This window comes from Aspergillus lucknowensis (assembly GCF_044049455.1).
Source record: "Aspergillus lucknowensis strain CBS 449.75 chromosome Unknown BJX67scaffold_2, whole genome shotgun sequence".
Classification (NCBI taxonomy): domain Eukaryota; kingdom Fungi; phylum Ascomycota; class Eurotiomycetes; order Eurotiales; family Aspergillaceae; genus Aspergillus; species Aspergillus lucknowensis.
In genome coordinates, this window is record NW_027263546.1 from 1,047,670 (window position 1) to 1,060,159 (window position 12,490).

At 51.8% G+C, this 12,490-nt stretch overlaps 9 protein-coding genes across 9 annotated transcripts in view; 6 read left to right on the plus strand and 3 right to left on the minus strand.

The window, feature by feature from the left end:
• BJX67DRAFT_376981 (uncharacterized protein) overlaps window positions 1-210 on the plus strand; it is a gene marked incomplete at both ends in the record, with an annotated part of 560 nt that extends 350 nt beyond the window's left edge. The window contains one exon of the mRNA XM_071031995.1: window positions 70-210. Within this exon, the coding sequence (XP_070891128.1) occupies window positions 70-210 (141 nt within the window). The remainder of the gene's footprint in view (window positions 1-69) is intronic.
• A 67-nt stretch (window positions 211-277) lies between these two features.
• BJX67DRAFT_376982 (uncharacterized protein) lies at window positions 278-1,077 on the plus strand (the record flags this gene model as incomplete). Its single annotated transcript, XM_071031996.1, has 2 exons — window positions 278-501; window positions 804-1,077. The coding sequence occupies 2 exons, from the start codon at window positions 278-280 to the stop codon at window positions 1,075-1,077; spliced, it is 498 nt and encodes a 165-aa protein (XP_070891129.1).
• Window positions 1,078-1,113: 36 nt separating this feature from the next.
• BJX67DRAFT_341641 (PLC-like phosphodiesterase) lies at window positions 1,114-2,951 on the minus strand. Its single transcript, XM_071027917.1, has 3 exons — window positions 2,126-2,951; window positions 1,465-2,064; window positions 1,114-1,417 (listed from the first exon to the last, which is right to left on the minus strand). Exons 1-3 carry the CDS (start codon window positions 2,670-2,672, stop codon window positions 1,194-1,196), a joined length of 1,371 nt encoding a protein of 456 aa, XP_070891130.1. The 5' UTR covers window positions 2,673-2,951; the 3' UTR covers window positions 1,114-1,193.
• Window positions 2,915-5,060, plus strand: BJX67DRAFT_341644 (SUR7/PalI family protein). The gene is made up of 2 exons (XM_071027918.1): window positions 2,915-3,999; window positions 4,052-5,060. Exons 1-2 carry the CDS (start codon window positions 3,594-3,596, stop codon window positions 4,636-4,638), a joined length of 993 nt encoding a protein of 330 aa, XP_070891131.1. The 5' UTR covers window positions 2,915-3,593; the 3' UTR covers window positions 4,639-5,060.
• A 185-nt stretch (window positions 5,061-5,245) lies between these two features.
• BJX67DRAFT_376985 (glycoside hydrolase superfamily) lies at window positions 5,246-6,256 on the plus strand (the record flags this gene model as incomplete). Its single annotated transcript, XM_071031997.1, has 2 exons — window positions 5,246-5,473; window positions 5,513-6,256. 2 exons carry the CDS (start codon window positions 5,246-5,248, stop codon window positions 6,254-6,256), a joined length of 972 nt encoding a protein of 323 aa, XP_070891132.1.
• Window positions 5,739-7,493, minus strand: BJX67DRAFT_341649 (dynein light chain Tctex-type family protein). The gene is made up of 5 exons (XM_071027919.1): window positions 7,386-7,493; window positions 7,136-7,208; window positions 6,997-7,035; window positions 6,819-6,893; window positions 5,739-6,750 (listed from the first exon to the last, which is right to left on the minus strand). Exons 2-5 carry the CDS (start codon window positions 7,160-7,162, stop codon window positions 6,466-6,468), a joined length of 426 nt encoding a protein of 141 aa, XP_070891133.1. The 5' UTR covers window positions 7,163-7,208; window positions 7,386-7,493; the 3' UTR covers window positions 5,739-6,465.
• Window positions 7,494-7,772: 279 nt separating this feature from the next.
• On the plus strand, window positions 7,773-8,728 carry BJX67DRAFT_341655 (putative vacuolar transporter chaperon Vtc1). Its single transcript, XM_071027920.1, has 2 exons — window positions 7,773-7,989; window positions 8,068-8,728. Exons 1-2 carry the CDS (start codon window positions 7,956-7,958, stop codon window positions 8,400-8,402), a joined length of 369 nt encoding a protein of 122 aa, XP_070891134.1. The 5' UTR covers window positions 7,773-7,955; the 3' UTR covers window positions 8,403-8,728.
• A 7-nt stretch (window positions 8,729-8,735) lies between these two features.
• Window positions 8,736-10,399, minus strand: BJX67DRAFT_341656 (WD40 repeat domain-containing protein). The gene is made up of 4 exons (XM_071027921.1): window positions 10,303-10,399; window positions 10,191-10,212; window positions 9,647-10,142; window positions 8,736-9,594 (listed from the first exon to the last, which is right to left on the minus strand). The coding sequence occupies exons 1-4, from the start codon at window positions 10,322-10,324 to the stop codon at window positions 8,953-8,955; spliced, it is 1,182 nt and encodes a 393-aa protein (XP_070891135.1). The 5' UTR covers window positions 10,325-10,399; the 3' UTR covers window positions 8,736-8,952.
• Window positions 10,400-10,548: 149 nt separating this feature from the next.
• Window positions 10,549-12,474, plus strand: BJX67DRAFT_341661 (uncharacterized protein). The gene has a single exon (XM_071027922.1). It carries the CDS (start codon window positions 10,818-10,820, stop codon window positions 12,357-12,359), a length of 1,542 nt encoding a protein of 513 aa, XP_070891136.1. The 5' UTR covers window positions 10,549-10,817; the 3' UTR covers window positions 12,360-12,474.
• Window positions 12,475-12,490: the final 16 nt, after the last annotated feature.

Sequence of the window (12,490 nt, forward strand, 5' to 3'; positions counted from 1 at the left end):
CCCCAACTCCGCCGCGCAATTATATGTTATGTCTTCAAGCCGTCAAAACTGACGCAACGGTGTATACAGGTGGTTCTCTCATCCGGTACAATCGTGCACGCCAGCGAAAACGACGACCCAGACCTCTTCAAAAGCCTCCGAGGCGATTTGAGCAACCTCGGCATCGTAACCAGAATCGACCTGGAAGCGTTCATGCAGGAGCCGCTCTGAGGCGGCGTCGTGAGCATATGACCACACCACAACGGTCGGCCGGTCGGTCGATGCACTGGTCGAGTTCATGAATAACGTGCACAAGGACCGCCACGCCTCTCTCATCCCGTTATACACATACAGTTCTCAACTGGCGGTAGCCGCCATAGCGAATTCGCTTGCTTATACGAAGCCCAGAGAGTACGCGTCTGCATTCGAGGCATTTTACTCCATGCCAAACGTCTCTGATACGATGCGGTTCGCGGATTTGGAAGGGTTAACGGGGGAGCTGGAGCCTGAAGTTGGATTGCGGTACGTATCCCCTTCTACTTTCTATCTTTTCCTAGAAAGACGAGCATTGTAGCAATCTAATCCGACAAAAGCAACAGCTTCTTCACCCTAACCTTCGCCAACGACCCGTCAATTCCTCCGAAAGGCAATCTCCATCCAAGACCGCCTGATGGAGGAAGCGAAGGGCCGCGCACGCAGCCGGACCTGGTCGATTGTCAGCCTCTACCAGCCTCTCTCAGGATTTTCCGTTTCGCTTTCAGTAACTATCCAATCCTTTTGTTTCGAGAATTGGGAGTGTAGCTAACAATGAATTGTGGTGGTAGTGGACCTCCTCCGGCTTATGTGGATGATGCCGAGCATACGGAGCTCTTCGATTGGATTGGGGATACGCCTATGGAGGAGTTGGACGGGTATGCGAGGTCTGTATGTGGGGAGCATCGATATATGTATCTGACCTACGCGGCGGAGAGCCAGAATCCGCTGCGTGGGTATGGAGAGGAGAATTTGGAGTTCATGGGGCGGGTTGCGGAACAGTATGATCCTTTAGGTGTGTTGCAGGAGCAGGTTCCTTGTGGATTCAAAGTTACCGAAGCCTAGATTACCCTACTTTCAATTAAACAGTTCTTTCGGATACAGATACGGTCATGATGTCGTTATTAATAGGATATACTCTATAGTGTATCAATATGTACAGTGTAGATGGGCGAAACAGGTTAGAATGTGGACGCCAGGATCTGAACTCCGACAAGCAAGAGCAGGGCAGCCACCATGGTGGTTCCAAATACCAAGGTTGGGGCTGCGGATAGACTACCGCAACAAGAATTTCGGTCATACGTGACATTGTTCATCTTGGCTGCAACCTCGAAGACCGACCCATTGAAGTTGCCTACGTTATAGTAGTCGACCAACAAGAAGTTCGGAGGCCGGTCCCATCGCGCTGGGTGGAGTTAGTATTGGCCAAAGCGTAAAGAAAGAGGGATTTACTTGTGCAGTTGTCCGCCATCCAGCCAAGACTCCCGCGTCCAACATCAGAATTGGTCTCGTTGAGCAAGGCGGTGTTTGGAATGAGTAAGTTGATGTTGGCGATGTTGAACTCAACATTGAGATTGTGGTTGGCTATATACAGCCGCTCCCTGGCGTCGATGTCTGCCAATCCTGGCGGACGCTGCACGTTGCAAGGGAAATCACGATTGGTGGGTGAGAATGGGGTCTCCCATATCTGCGAGAATTCGTCCATCAACCAAGGGTAGGCGGTCTGGTTGGCTTGGTAGTCCATAAAGACGAGGGCGCGTTTTCCAGAGAGAATGATACTTCCCAATGTGGGCCAGTCTTCCAGCCCCATTGGAACCATAGGCGGTGTAAAGACAAAGTCCACCAGCCCGGATCTCTCAATAGGTCCTGTGAAATTCCCAGGGGCGGCGTAGTCGTAGTTTCCAATCAGTAGAGTGACGACATCGTAGGGGTGATCTCTCATCCAGTTCGTGACTGTGGTGAGATAATCCTCCAGTGTTCCGGCGTTGAGCAAATCGCAGCTAGTGTGGCAGAGGTACACAGTACCATCCACGAGGTGGGTTTGGAATTGCACTGTAGCAAATGTCAGCTCACTTCAACATTGGACACTGACTCTCTAGACTTGGAGGCGTACACATCCGAACTCCGTCATCCAGCTGGTACAGCACATCTAATGCTTGGTTTGCGGCAACATTTCCTTTCATAACGAAAGGGCTGTTGTGTGCAGCGACCATCGTGATATTGGAATACTTCCGATTGCAGAACTCGGTGTAGCCATTGCAGGGCTGTGTGTTGACAACGGGGGTCGAGGAGGGTGTTGGGGCCGAGGTCTGCGTGGCATTGTTCGTGGCATTGCCGGTAATCGTGGTTTGCCCACCCATGAGCACGGTTATCGTGTCTGAAGTAGTTGTTGTAGTTGCATTCGCAGCGATCATGTTGCTCCCGGGCGTCCCTGTCACCTCGATGGCGGTCGACCCGACAACGGAGCCTTGGTCGGTAAGGTAGCTGGTGGTAGTGTAGGTGATATATTCGCCGGTAGGGACTGTGGCACCGTCGATAGTTGTCGAAACGGATTCCGCGAGATGAGCAAGCGACTCAGAAATGGCTTGCTCATCGTCGGCAACGCTCTGGGAGAGCGCCCGGCCGACGGCCAGGAGAGGCAGGAGACAGGCTGCCCTCATCCCGAAAAGGTCGTAGCGAGACAGCAGGTAACAATAAACAGAACAAGAATACGACAGCGAATTTAAGGAGATTGACAGAGAACAAAAAGGGCTGAGGGTGACAGAGCCCAGGTAAAGTACGAATCCCCCCTCTGCGCTAGCCAGCTGCAAGCGAGACAAAAGACTTGCGGTGGCTGCACTAAAGAACTTGGGGAAACTGACGATCGTCGGTCGGATTCCTTAGGCGCCAATCACGAGCCCTCGGCCAATTGCAAAGCTCTAGATGGACCCGGCAAGCCGAAAATGACGTTGCCGGGTGGAGATGGTCCAGACTCCCTTTGATGCCCATCGCTAGGTTACCACATTCTGTGCTCTCTGAGAGGCAATGCGGGCTATGGAGAGTGAGATTCAGAAAGTGCTGTTCAAAGTCTCCGGGGCGGAAGTGAGGGCGGAGGGGCAGCCGCGACTGAGGTCAGTCTCTCGACAGAGGAGCGAAGAGGAGGGGATGATCTGAAGATCCTCGTCGCCGTCCAGTGCGGATGGGGAGAGCTGGACAATCCTGTTGATGGAGCCCGTTGATCCCACTGATCAGAAACGACTCTGGCCACTTTCGTCTGCTGCTCCGTCTCGCCGCCAGCCCAATGCTGCAGAACCCTGCCCGGTCCTTCATCCTCGTTTCATCTTCCTTCTTTTATGCTCGATCAGCAAACCTTTTCTTAATCCTGAATTATCAGACCGTCTTTCTCCTCTGATCGGTCAATGGGAGCTCACGTCATACTCCGACGTTTTCTGTGCCAACTCCCTGCACCACCCATCTTCCCCATCGTTATCATCGTTGTCTGACCGCGGCAACCCTATTCATATCCTTCGGCATTCATCTGTACAGCTGTGTTTTGGGCATTTATAGCTTCTCGACCCGCCTATCAGCACCGGCCAGGGTCTATGGCGGTGCTTCCTCTTTTCCGCAAAGGCTCTGCGCGACCCGTCAACGGTCGGAATCCACGAACGGTGCTATGGCACCGCATCCTACGCTCGTTTCTTCACCTAGTCGCTTTCATATTCTTACTCCTCGTGGTCATTGGAAATGTCTCCAATAGCGCTGTCCTCCGACAAACATATTTTGTGAAAATCGATTTGTCCGATATCGTTCCCCTCTCAGTCCCCAATGCCGTCCTGATCAACAGTATCGCTCGGTCCATTGGCCTTCACGATTTTTACCAGGTCGGGCTCTGGAATTTCTGCGAGGGTTACAATAACGAGGGCATCACACACTGCTCATGGCCCCGCACGCTGTACTGGTTTAATCCTGTCGAGATTATTCTCAGTGAACTGCTGGCGGGAGCATCCAGTACGCCCCATCCTTGAAACCGCGGGGAAGTCCGTTCTAACAAATGCAATAGTTGCCCTTCCCTCCGATATCATCGACGCTCTCGATCTCGCTCGGAAAGCCTCCCACTGGATGTTTGGTCTCTTCGTTACCTCGGCTGTCCTCACCTTCGTCCTCGTCTTTGTGTCTCCCTTAGCGGTTTCCTCACGCCCACCACAAACGCTCTCTCCCGACCCAGGAGTCAACCGACTTCATCCTCCGCACCATCGACGAACGTTTATCCTCTTCCGCGCCTTTCCCTTCACAATTATCACGTTCCTGGCAGCTCTTTTTACCATCGTCGCCGTCGCTATTGCAACCGTCATGTTCACCATCTTTAGAAACGTCTTCACCAACAGCTCGTACAATCTTAACATAAAGGCGGGGCTCGGTAACCAGATGCTGGCTTTTATGTGGATTGCGGCTGCTTTCAATCTTTTCGCTTTCGTCGTCGAACTGGGTTCCTGCTGTGCTGCCTGTTGTGGGGGACGGAAGGCTCGCAAGCAGCTCAAGAATTATCCTGAAGGCTCCACCACCATTGGTACTGCCACTCCTGAGATGCGTGAGAAGAGCAGTGTGCGTTCGCGTAGTCCGGGCGTGGCGACAGGAAGCAACTCTTAAAATGCGCTCCTCGACTATCCTGGTATGCACTTTGTATGTACCAGCGATAGGAGTCATCTTTACCACCGATGAAATAGACAAATTTATACATACGGCTTGGAATGGACGCCAAGATACATAAACTAGATTCGAAAGGGAACATAGACTTGGGCATTAGACAGGTTGTAGGTGGCATTCTGGGGGTATGCGCGGGTATATTCGACTGCCACAATGTTACGGTATGTGATGATATATAGAGTGCTCCTTTTTTAGCCACTTTTCGACAATCCGCAGCATATGAACGGCTCGGGATTCCCGAGCTCTGAGCCTAAGCTTCTTTTGGAGGTCGGGAAAGACTGCCGAAGCCTGGAAATCCCGGGAGGTCAGCTTCTGGTACCACCTCTTCCTGCAGCAGTGAGCTTGAGGAGTTGATGAATTTCTTCCCCACACCCCGGGTTCTATCCCCTGTGGCACCTTGGATCAAATCTTCCCATGCCCCATGTAATTCGCGGAGTGTCCTATACGACGTAGACAAGGTGACTCGTTTCGGACTTAAAATAAGTAAACCAGCCGGCCAGCGGAGAAGAGCAACCTCGGGGTCAATTGGTAAATTCTACAGCCCACCACCATGTATCCCACGATACTCCGACTCTCAACCTTCCTCCTCCTCGTATACACCACAGCCTCCCACCGAACCAACTCCACGCCCTTCAATTGGCACACCACCAAATCCACCGGCCTCAACCTCGGGGGTTGGCTCGTCCAAGAGTCCACAATCGACACCACATTCTGGAACACACACGCCCCCAACGCCTCAGATCTCCCCGGTTCGAAGCTCTACTCGGGCCAGCAGGCGGTCTATCTGAGGCGGATAACCGAGTACGCGATCTCCTAGTATGATATGCACATTATTATCGATGTTCACTCGCTACCGGGCGGGTTGAATGGGTTGACGATTGGCAAGGCAACGGGCCACTGGGGGTGGTTCTTCAACGAGACGGCGTGGGAGTATTCGATCGATGTCGTTGACGCGGTGCTCGCGTTCATTGCATCATCTTCCTCCCCCGGTTCGTTTACGCTCGAACCAATGAACGAGCCTGCGGACCGGAATAAAGATAGTGACCTCGGCATGGCGGTATTCGGGACTCCCGAGGCGCTCTCGGAGGCGGCGGCGGCGTATGTCCTGGATTTCTGGAACGCTGTTCTCGGCCGCGTTCGGGAATCGGGGCTAGATGATCTTGTTGCCGTGATGGCTCAGAGCTTTAAGTTGCCTGGGTACTGGGCTGGGAAGTTTTCGGCAGATGCGAATCTGGTCTTCGACATGCATAACTACTACTTTGAGGGGAGGGAGACGAGTTCAGAGAATTTGCCGGGGTATATACTTTCCGATGCGATGATGAAGTGTGGGGATGGGACGTTTCCTGTCTTTGTGGGTGAGTGGTCGATTCAAGCGGCGTATAATAATAGCTTTGCGCTGAGGGAGAGGAATTTGCGGGTTGGGTTGGAGGCTTGGGAGGAGTATACCCAGGGGAGCTGTTATTGGGCGGCGAAGTATGATGGGGATGGAACCGTGGATGGGGAGGGGAGTCAGAAGGATTATTGGACCTTTGAGCGGTTTATTGAGGCGGGATTTCTCTGATTAACCTTCAACTTGATTCCTAATTGCTGCGCATCAGTGGTATAAAGCCATAAAGCATAATAGAAGCTCACGTCTCAGGCAAATGCACCGGGCTCCAACAAAAGAGAAAAATAAACAAGTAAGGTGTCAAGATACAGAGGTGCTAACAATGATATATCCCTAGTTTCCGTTTTTGTTTAGTCTCTTTTGGTTTTCCATACATGGTGGGCTCAGCCCAGTGCAAACCATGTCACACTCACGACAACGTCGAGACCCCTGGTCTCGGCGCCGGGATATTTGAATGTCCACATTCCATCCCGGTTAACATCCCAATAGGCGCCGGAGGCAGAATGCATTCCGCGCTTTCCGGTATTGGCGGCCGCACCATCAGCCGCGGACGATCTATCGATCAAGCCTTGCTGCACGATGGTGCTGTTCACAGTGAAGCGATATGGCGGAGGAGTAGAGGGCGTGGAAGGAGTGGTGGCGGTAATGAGAGCCTTGAGGATAGAGTTCTATCACGGACAATTAGTCAAACTCTCCTCCCGCGTAGGTTAGATCTCTATTCAATGGAGGTTCGTACGATGATCTGAGAGTTCCAGTTTCCAACCAGGGTGTGCTCGTATCCATCAGCTTGTCCAAGTGCGGAGTCGCAGGCCTGATCGCAGTAACGGTTAGACCATGCGTTCCAGTAATTCGTTGGCCGACTCAGTAGTACTTGTGCACCCGCCCATCGCTCATCAACAGCTTCAGGGACGCACCTCTGTGGCTATCTTGGTTAACTCCTCAGTAGGGACGGGCTAGAATTTAGGCAGGACATTAGTGAATGAAGTCGCTTTTTGGTCAATGGCACGCGTCGTGACAGGTGGGCGCTATCAAACACCGCAAGAGTTGACGCACCGAAGAAGGCGAGGTCTCGACGGCCATTATCGCGGGGAAATATGTGGAGGCGTATACGCAGTCGTTATTCAGTCTTGCGACAATTCAGTTAGCATGGATGTTTATGTTGACTTCGCGATCGACGTGTAGTTGTCCGGTGAAGGCGGTTGCTGGCAGAACCAAAAAGACACGCTGTGGGGAGGAATGTGGACCGACACCGGGGGCGAGATGACGACAAATCTGGGGAAGGGCGATAGCACTTGATACTTACCGAAGGATGGAAATATGCAAGGATAAAGAAATCTGGGATTTTCAGGAAATTGAACAGGGGAGGCAGAAGATCAGGGTCCTGCTCTGATGCGAGAGAAACTCAAGTGGCATCATGGACGTGACTTTGCGGTCAGTGGTTGGACAGCCGCCGCCAAACGCTTTACCAAGATAAGTCAAGCCAACAGCGGCGTTACGTTTTCGGGTTAGGGAATTGCTTGTTGCGGCCGACATCGGACTCGGCTTTATGATAGTCCGCCTAACGGCCTCAGGCAGCCACACATAGCGAGCATCGTTGGCACGTGGGGAGGTGCAGGCGGGCAGCAGCGGCAGAAAAGCTCCAACGGCTAAATCCGCGATAGGACGGATGGTTCTGCCCCATCCTGGCGGTTGGTCCCCCACTGCAGCTCGAGACTTGCAGTCACTGAGAGCTTTTATCTTGGCGATTTGCACCAGTTCCGTTGGCCATTCATATTTATACGCCTGTCTCTTCCCGCTGAACACCATTTCTTACAAAGCTGCGATTTCAGTCTGCCTTTTCACTCTTATCAGAGGTCACCTCACCCCGCACGAAATGTCAAGTCAACCTCTCCTCCAAACTGCTCCAGGTCGGTCAACCGAGAAATTGATCCGAAACTTGCGAACGGGGACCGCACTGAGCCATTAGCTAACCTCTCAAACTGCAGGCAAACGCATTGCCCTTCCCACCCGCGTAGAACCCAAAGTCTTCTTTGCCAATGAAAGGACCTTCCTCTCGTGGCTCAACTTCACCGTGATCCTCGGTGGGTTGGCCGTGGGCCTTCTCAACTTCGGAGACCGGATCGGACGCATCTCCGCCGGCCTGTTCACCGTCATCGCCATGGCCGCCATGATATATGCCCTGGTTACATTCCATTGGCGGGCGCAGAGCATTCGGAAACGAGGGCAGAGTGGGATTGACGACCGGTTCGGGCCCACAATTTTGGCAGTTTCGTTGCTTGCTGCCGTCATCGTCAACTTTATCCTTCGTATGCGGGAGTAGGTTGATACATTGTGCATCCAAGGATCGTAAAGTCTTGGTTACTCGTCCAGCCCACACGTGGCTATGCGTACATGTATATTACATGTATATCTATCCTCCCAGGTCGACATTATTCGACGATGATGTTGTTGTATGGTTGAACGACCTGGTAAATTAAAATCTGGGTGTCACTATTCCCAGTGCTTTATTCAGTCTGTTGCTTGTGTTGATAAAGGTGTTTCTGATGTTTAAATGGATTCGAAGAGCATGTGTATCGGTCTCGCTCAGCATTGTTTGATTATTACTATCAAGAATGTCAAGTTGAAATTTCAAAACTACGCAGCAAATTCGCAGCCTATAGTTCTTACCCGAGGTCGTAGCACTGCGGCGGCGAAGGTTCACCTGCATTCAATAAGTACTCATGAACAGTGCGTTCCGATAGACATTATAAAACCACCGCTGCCCCGAACTCCAAGATATAAAGCCAAATAACCTCCCGACTATTGCCCGACGCATGCGCCATGCTAACCCATACTATGAAGCGTATTATTAAGGAACAATAGAAAATCGTCTAACGAGGCTCAGAGTAATCATTCAGTGCAACACAAACCGCCCCGCGGTGATGCCCACTATACTGACGAATAATCTGCCCCGAGGCCAGCTCCCAGAGGCGCGCATAGTGGTCACTAGATACGGTAACCAGATACGCCGAATCAGCCGAAAACGCACAGTCCCAGACCCATCTTTGGTGATTGGCCAAGGTTGTTTCGAGAAAGAGCGTACCCGTGCTTGGGTCCATAGGAGGACCATCAGGTTGTACTGGAAAAGGTGGTGGTGTCGGTTCATTGTTTATTGGTTGATTTCCGTTGAGAAGATGGAATGGGATGCTGTCAGCCCTGCCTTTCTCACTTTGTATTGAGCTGCCTTGACTTTCCGACGGCGCAAGAGACGGGGACGCCGGCTTCGCTTCGGATGCGGGTGGAGACGTGCCCTTTGTTTTCGCGGCCGCCGCAATAGCCGCTTTCGCCGGGGGGTAGTCCATATCGAGGTTCCATACTTTTGCGGTGTGGTCAGCGGAACAGGTCGCCAAATGCTTGACATCTGGCGAGAGAAGGACCCGAGTGAGGTAGTCTTTGTGTGCTTGAAACGTGCAAATGGGAACAATTTGAGTCACTTCGGCATCTTGAATCATGCGCCAAATATAGACATTTCCCTAGAAGAAGACCCAATTAGTCCGAATCAGAGAAATTGTGAAGGTGTATTACCTTTTTGTTTCCAGCACAAAGTAGGGATCCGTCACTAGCGACGCTCACACTATGCACACCAACATCGTCCTCTGGGATCAACTGGTGAGTGCAGACACTCTCCCCCAGATCCCACACGCGGACTATGCCAGCGCGGTCACCACTAATGAGCTCACCCTGGTTAGGATGTATTACTACATCATTCACCGGGACTTTATGTGCGTAATTGCGCTGAAGACTGCCTGTCCTCGTGTCCCAAACCTTTACCGTACCATCTTCAGAGCTCGTGACCATCCACTTCCCTTCGCAGTGAAATGCAACTCCAGTGATGTTGTTAGTGTGACCCTCAAATGTCATCACAGGATTCGGATTCGTGGATTTGATGTCGTATAGTTTCACATTGTTATGCCCGCCGGCCGCGAGATAACGTTTGTCTGGAGTTATGCAAAGACGGTTGACCTGAGAATCGGGATGTTGAATAGTGCGGGAGCATATTCCCGATAACGCCTCCCAAAACCTAGCCAGATATGAGACACAGTCTTCTTGCTGCCGAAGTTCAACCTACCGGATAGTATGGTCGTAGCCAGCTGCAAAAGCACCCGATTACATCGCAGACTTCGTTAATTCAATTCGTCTAAAAGAGCCTAATTTTCTGCAGGAGGATAAAAAGCACTCACCAGTACACAGAATGACACTCATGTTGATGATGCAACCTCGAGGGCAGAAGAACTTGAAGAGCGAGTACTCACAGTCCCGCTCGCAACTAAAGTGTTGGTTGGTGTTTGGAATCCTGCCGGTTTTATATCTTGGAAGGGAGGAAATTGTGCCTAAAGTGAGTACTGTCACGTGAGCGGTACCACAAGCGGTAGGGCAAAGGACTCTTCTTGTTGTGACTCTTCATTCTTTTCCTGCAGCCCTTTCCATCACCACTTCAGCTCTTTCTTCATCTTGATCCGTCTTCCATTTGAAGTTTAGGCTTGAAGCGTCTCATATTGTCTCTTCCATGGCGTCTTTTGTGGTATAGCCACGGGTTCGACACTGCAAGGCAGACTCTTACCAGTCTGGTTGCCTGCTTTGCACGCTGCGTCACAATCAGTGAGAAAGGTAGGACGTGACTGAGGCGTTGAGACCACCGAAACTTGGATGAGGTGGCGACAGACTCCTTCCGGCTATCCTGCTGTCAGACTGAGCGATGGATAGAGACGTGGTTGAAGGTAACTCTACCTCCCTCGAGTCCTCTGCCCGCTTTCCCGATCCTCACGCGCCCCTCGCGCTTATGGATATTTCTCATATGCACATGGATGATCTGGGGCTTACACCTTCCCCTGGATTTCAGCTGCAGGGGCATACGTCACAGGATGAGAAGCACAGCCGTTCCTATGAACATGAACCTCTCGATAGTACTGGCGGCAGCGATGGTCTGAACCAGGGAAGCAGTGGTGAGGCGAGCGAAGGGCCTACTGCGGGCCCGCAGATGCAAAAGCCCGACCGACTCGATGCACAGACCTATAATATAAATTTAAGTGAAGATTCACACGACCCTCTGTTTGATTCAACACTACCAGAACTGGATTCTGTCTTTTCGCCAAAACGAACTGCAGATGTAAACGATGGTCTCCCGCCCGAGAAACGGCCGCGCCTCGACTCACCGAATGAAACGCCGTCCCTCACGACCGACTCGACACATGAATCTCCCGCCTCTTTCTTCGAAACTTTCGACAGTTTATTTGGGGGTGGATTCGATTTGCCATTGGTATTGCCCGACGATGCAGTACCCGATTTCGAGGAGCCGGCAATCCAACCTTCGTTTGATTTGTCTCTAAGCGCATCGACGAAAAACAGATTCTCACTTGATGAGCAAGACATCCTTACCAACACCACTCGAGAGATTTTACAAGTCCGGAAAGAACCCGAATACGCCTCCCCGTATCCAATTTCAGGGGGACCACTCGGTTATCTCCCTTCGACTCCCGGAATTCACGTAAGGTGCGTTGCAATGGGGGAGGAGTTGAAAGACCGTCAAATTATGAGTCTGCGAGCCAAAGTGACACAGCTAAAACGCGAGCGAGATTATTTCAAAAAATCGCTGTTGCAATATGCGAATATGGACGGTTCTGGGAAAACACCCGAACAGCTAGTGCGTGAGGAGAATGCGAACCTTCGACGCGTCTCGTCAAGGCACCAAGCCAGGGCCGAGAAGTATAGAAAGGAGGCGACCGAGTGGAAGAACAAGCTCCAGGTTCTCAGCACCATTTACAACAATCTACTGTATGAGGTCGGGGTGGAGAAGCGAATTCCTTCCATCACCCCGGTCTCAGAGGCATACAAGCCCCCTCGAGTACCAAAGCCTTTGCAGGGGCAGCTGTCCGGCCATGTGGCTTACGGCTACTATACTCCCGCTCCCCTTCCGATCTCACAAGCTCCCGTGCAGTCTGTGCAACCCGGTCAAGCGCACGGCGGAACCAGTCAAAATATCACGGCGCCCCCTAACCCTGCTCCGAAGGCCCACTCTGTCACGATTGATTTGACTGACGACGAAGTACCTCCTACTCCAGTCCCTGCTGCAGGTGAGCGAGAACAAACCGTGGCAACACTAGAGTCATTGCGAAACAAGAAATACAACTGGCTGCAGGCTGGGCACGACCATAATACCGCGAGAACTCGACGCCCATCACCCGGAATCACTGACGACGAGCTGGCTCAGTTGATGGAGGAAGAATTATCCCGGCCATAACTCAGGTGATACCCTTAACTTTTGTTTTATATTGCATAGCGCGGCGAGGATTGTATCTCAACGTACGGAGTACATGGTCATACTTTTTTAGCCTTTATCATAGTCATTATCACTATACAAATCCAGCAGTG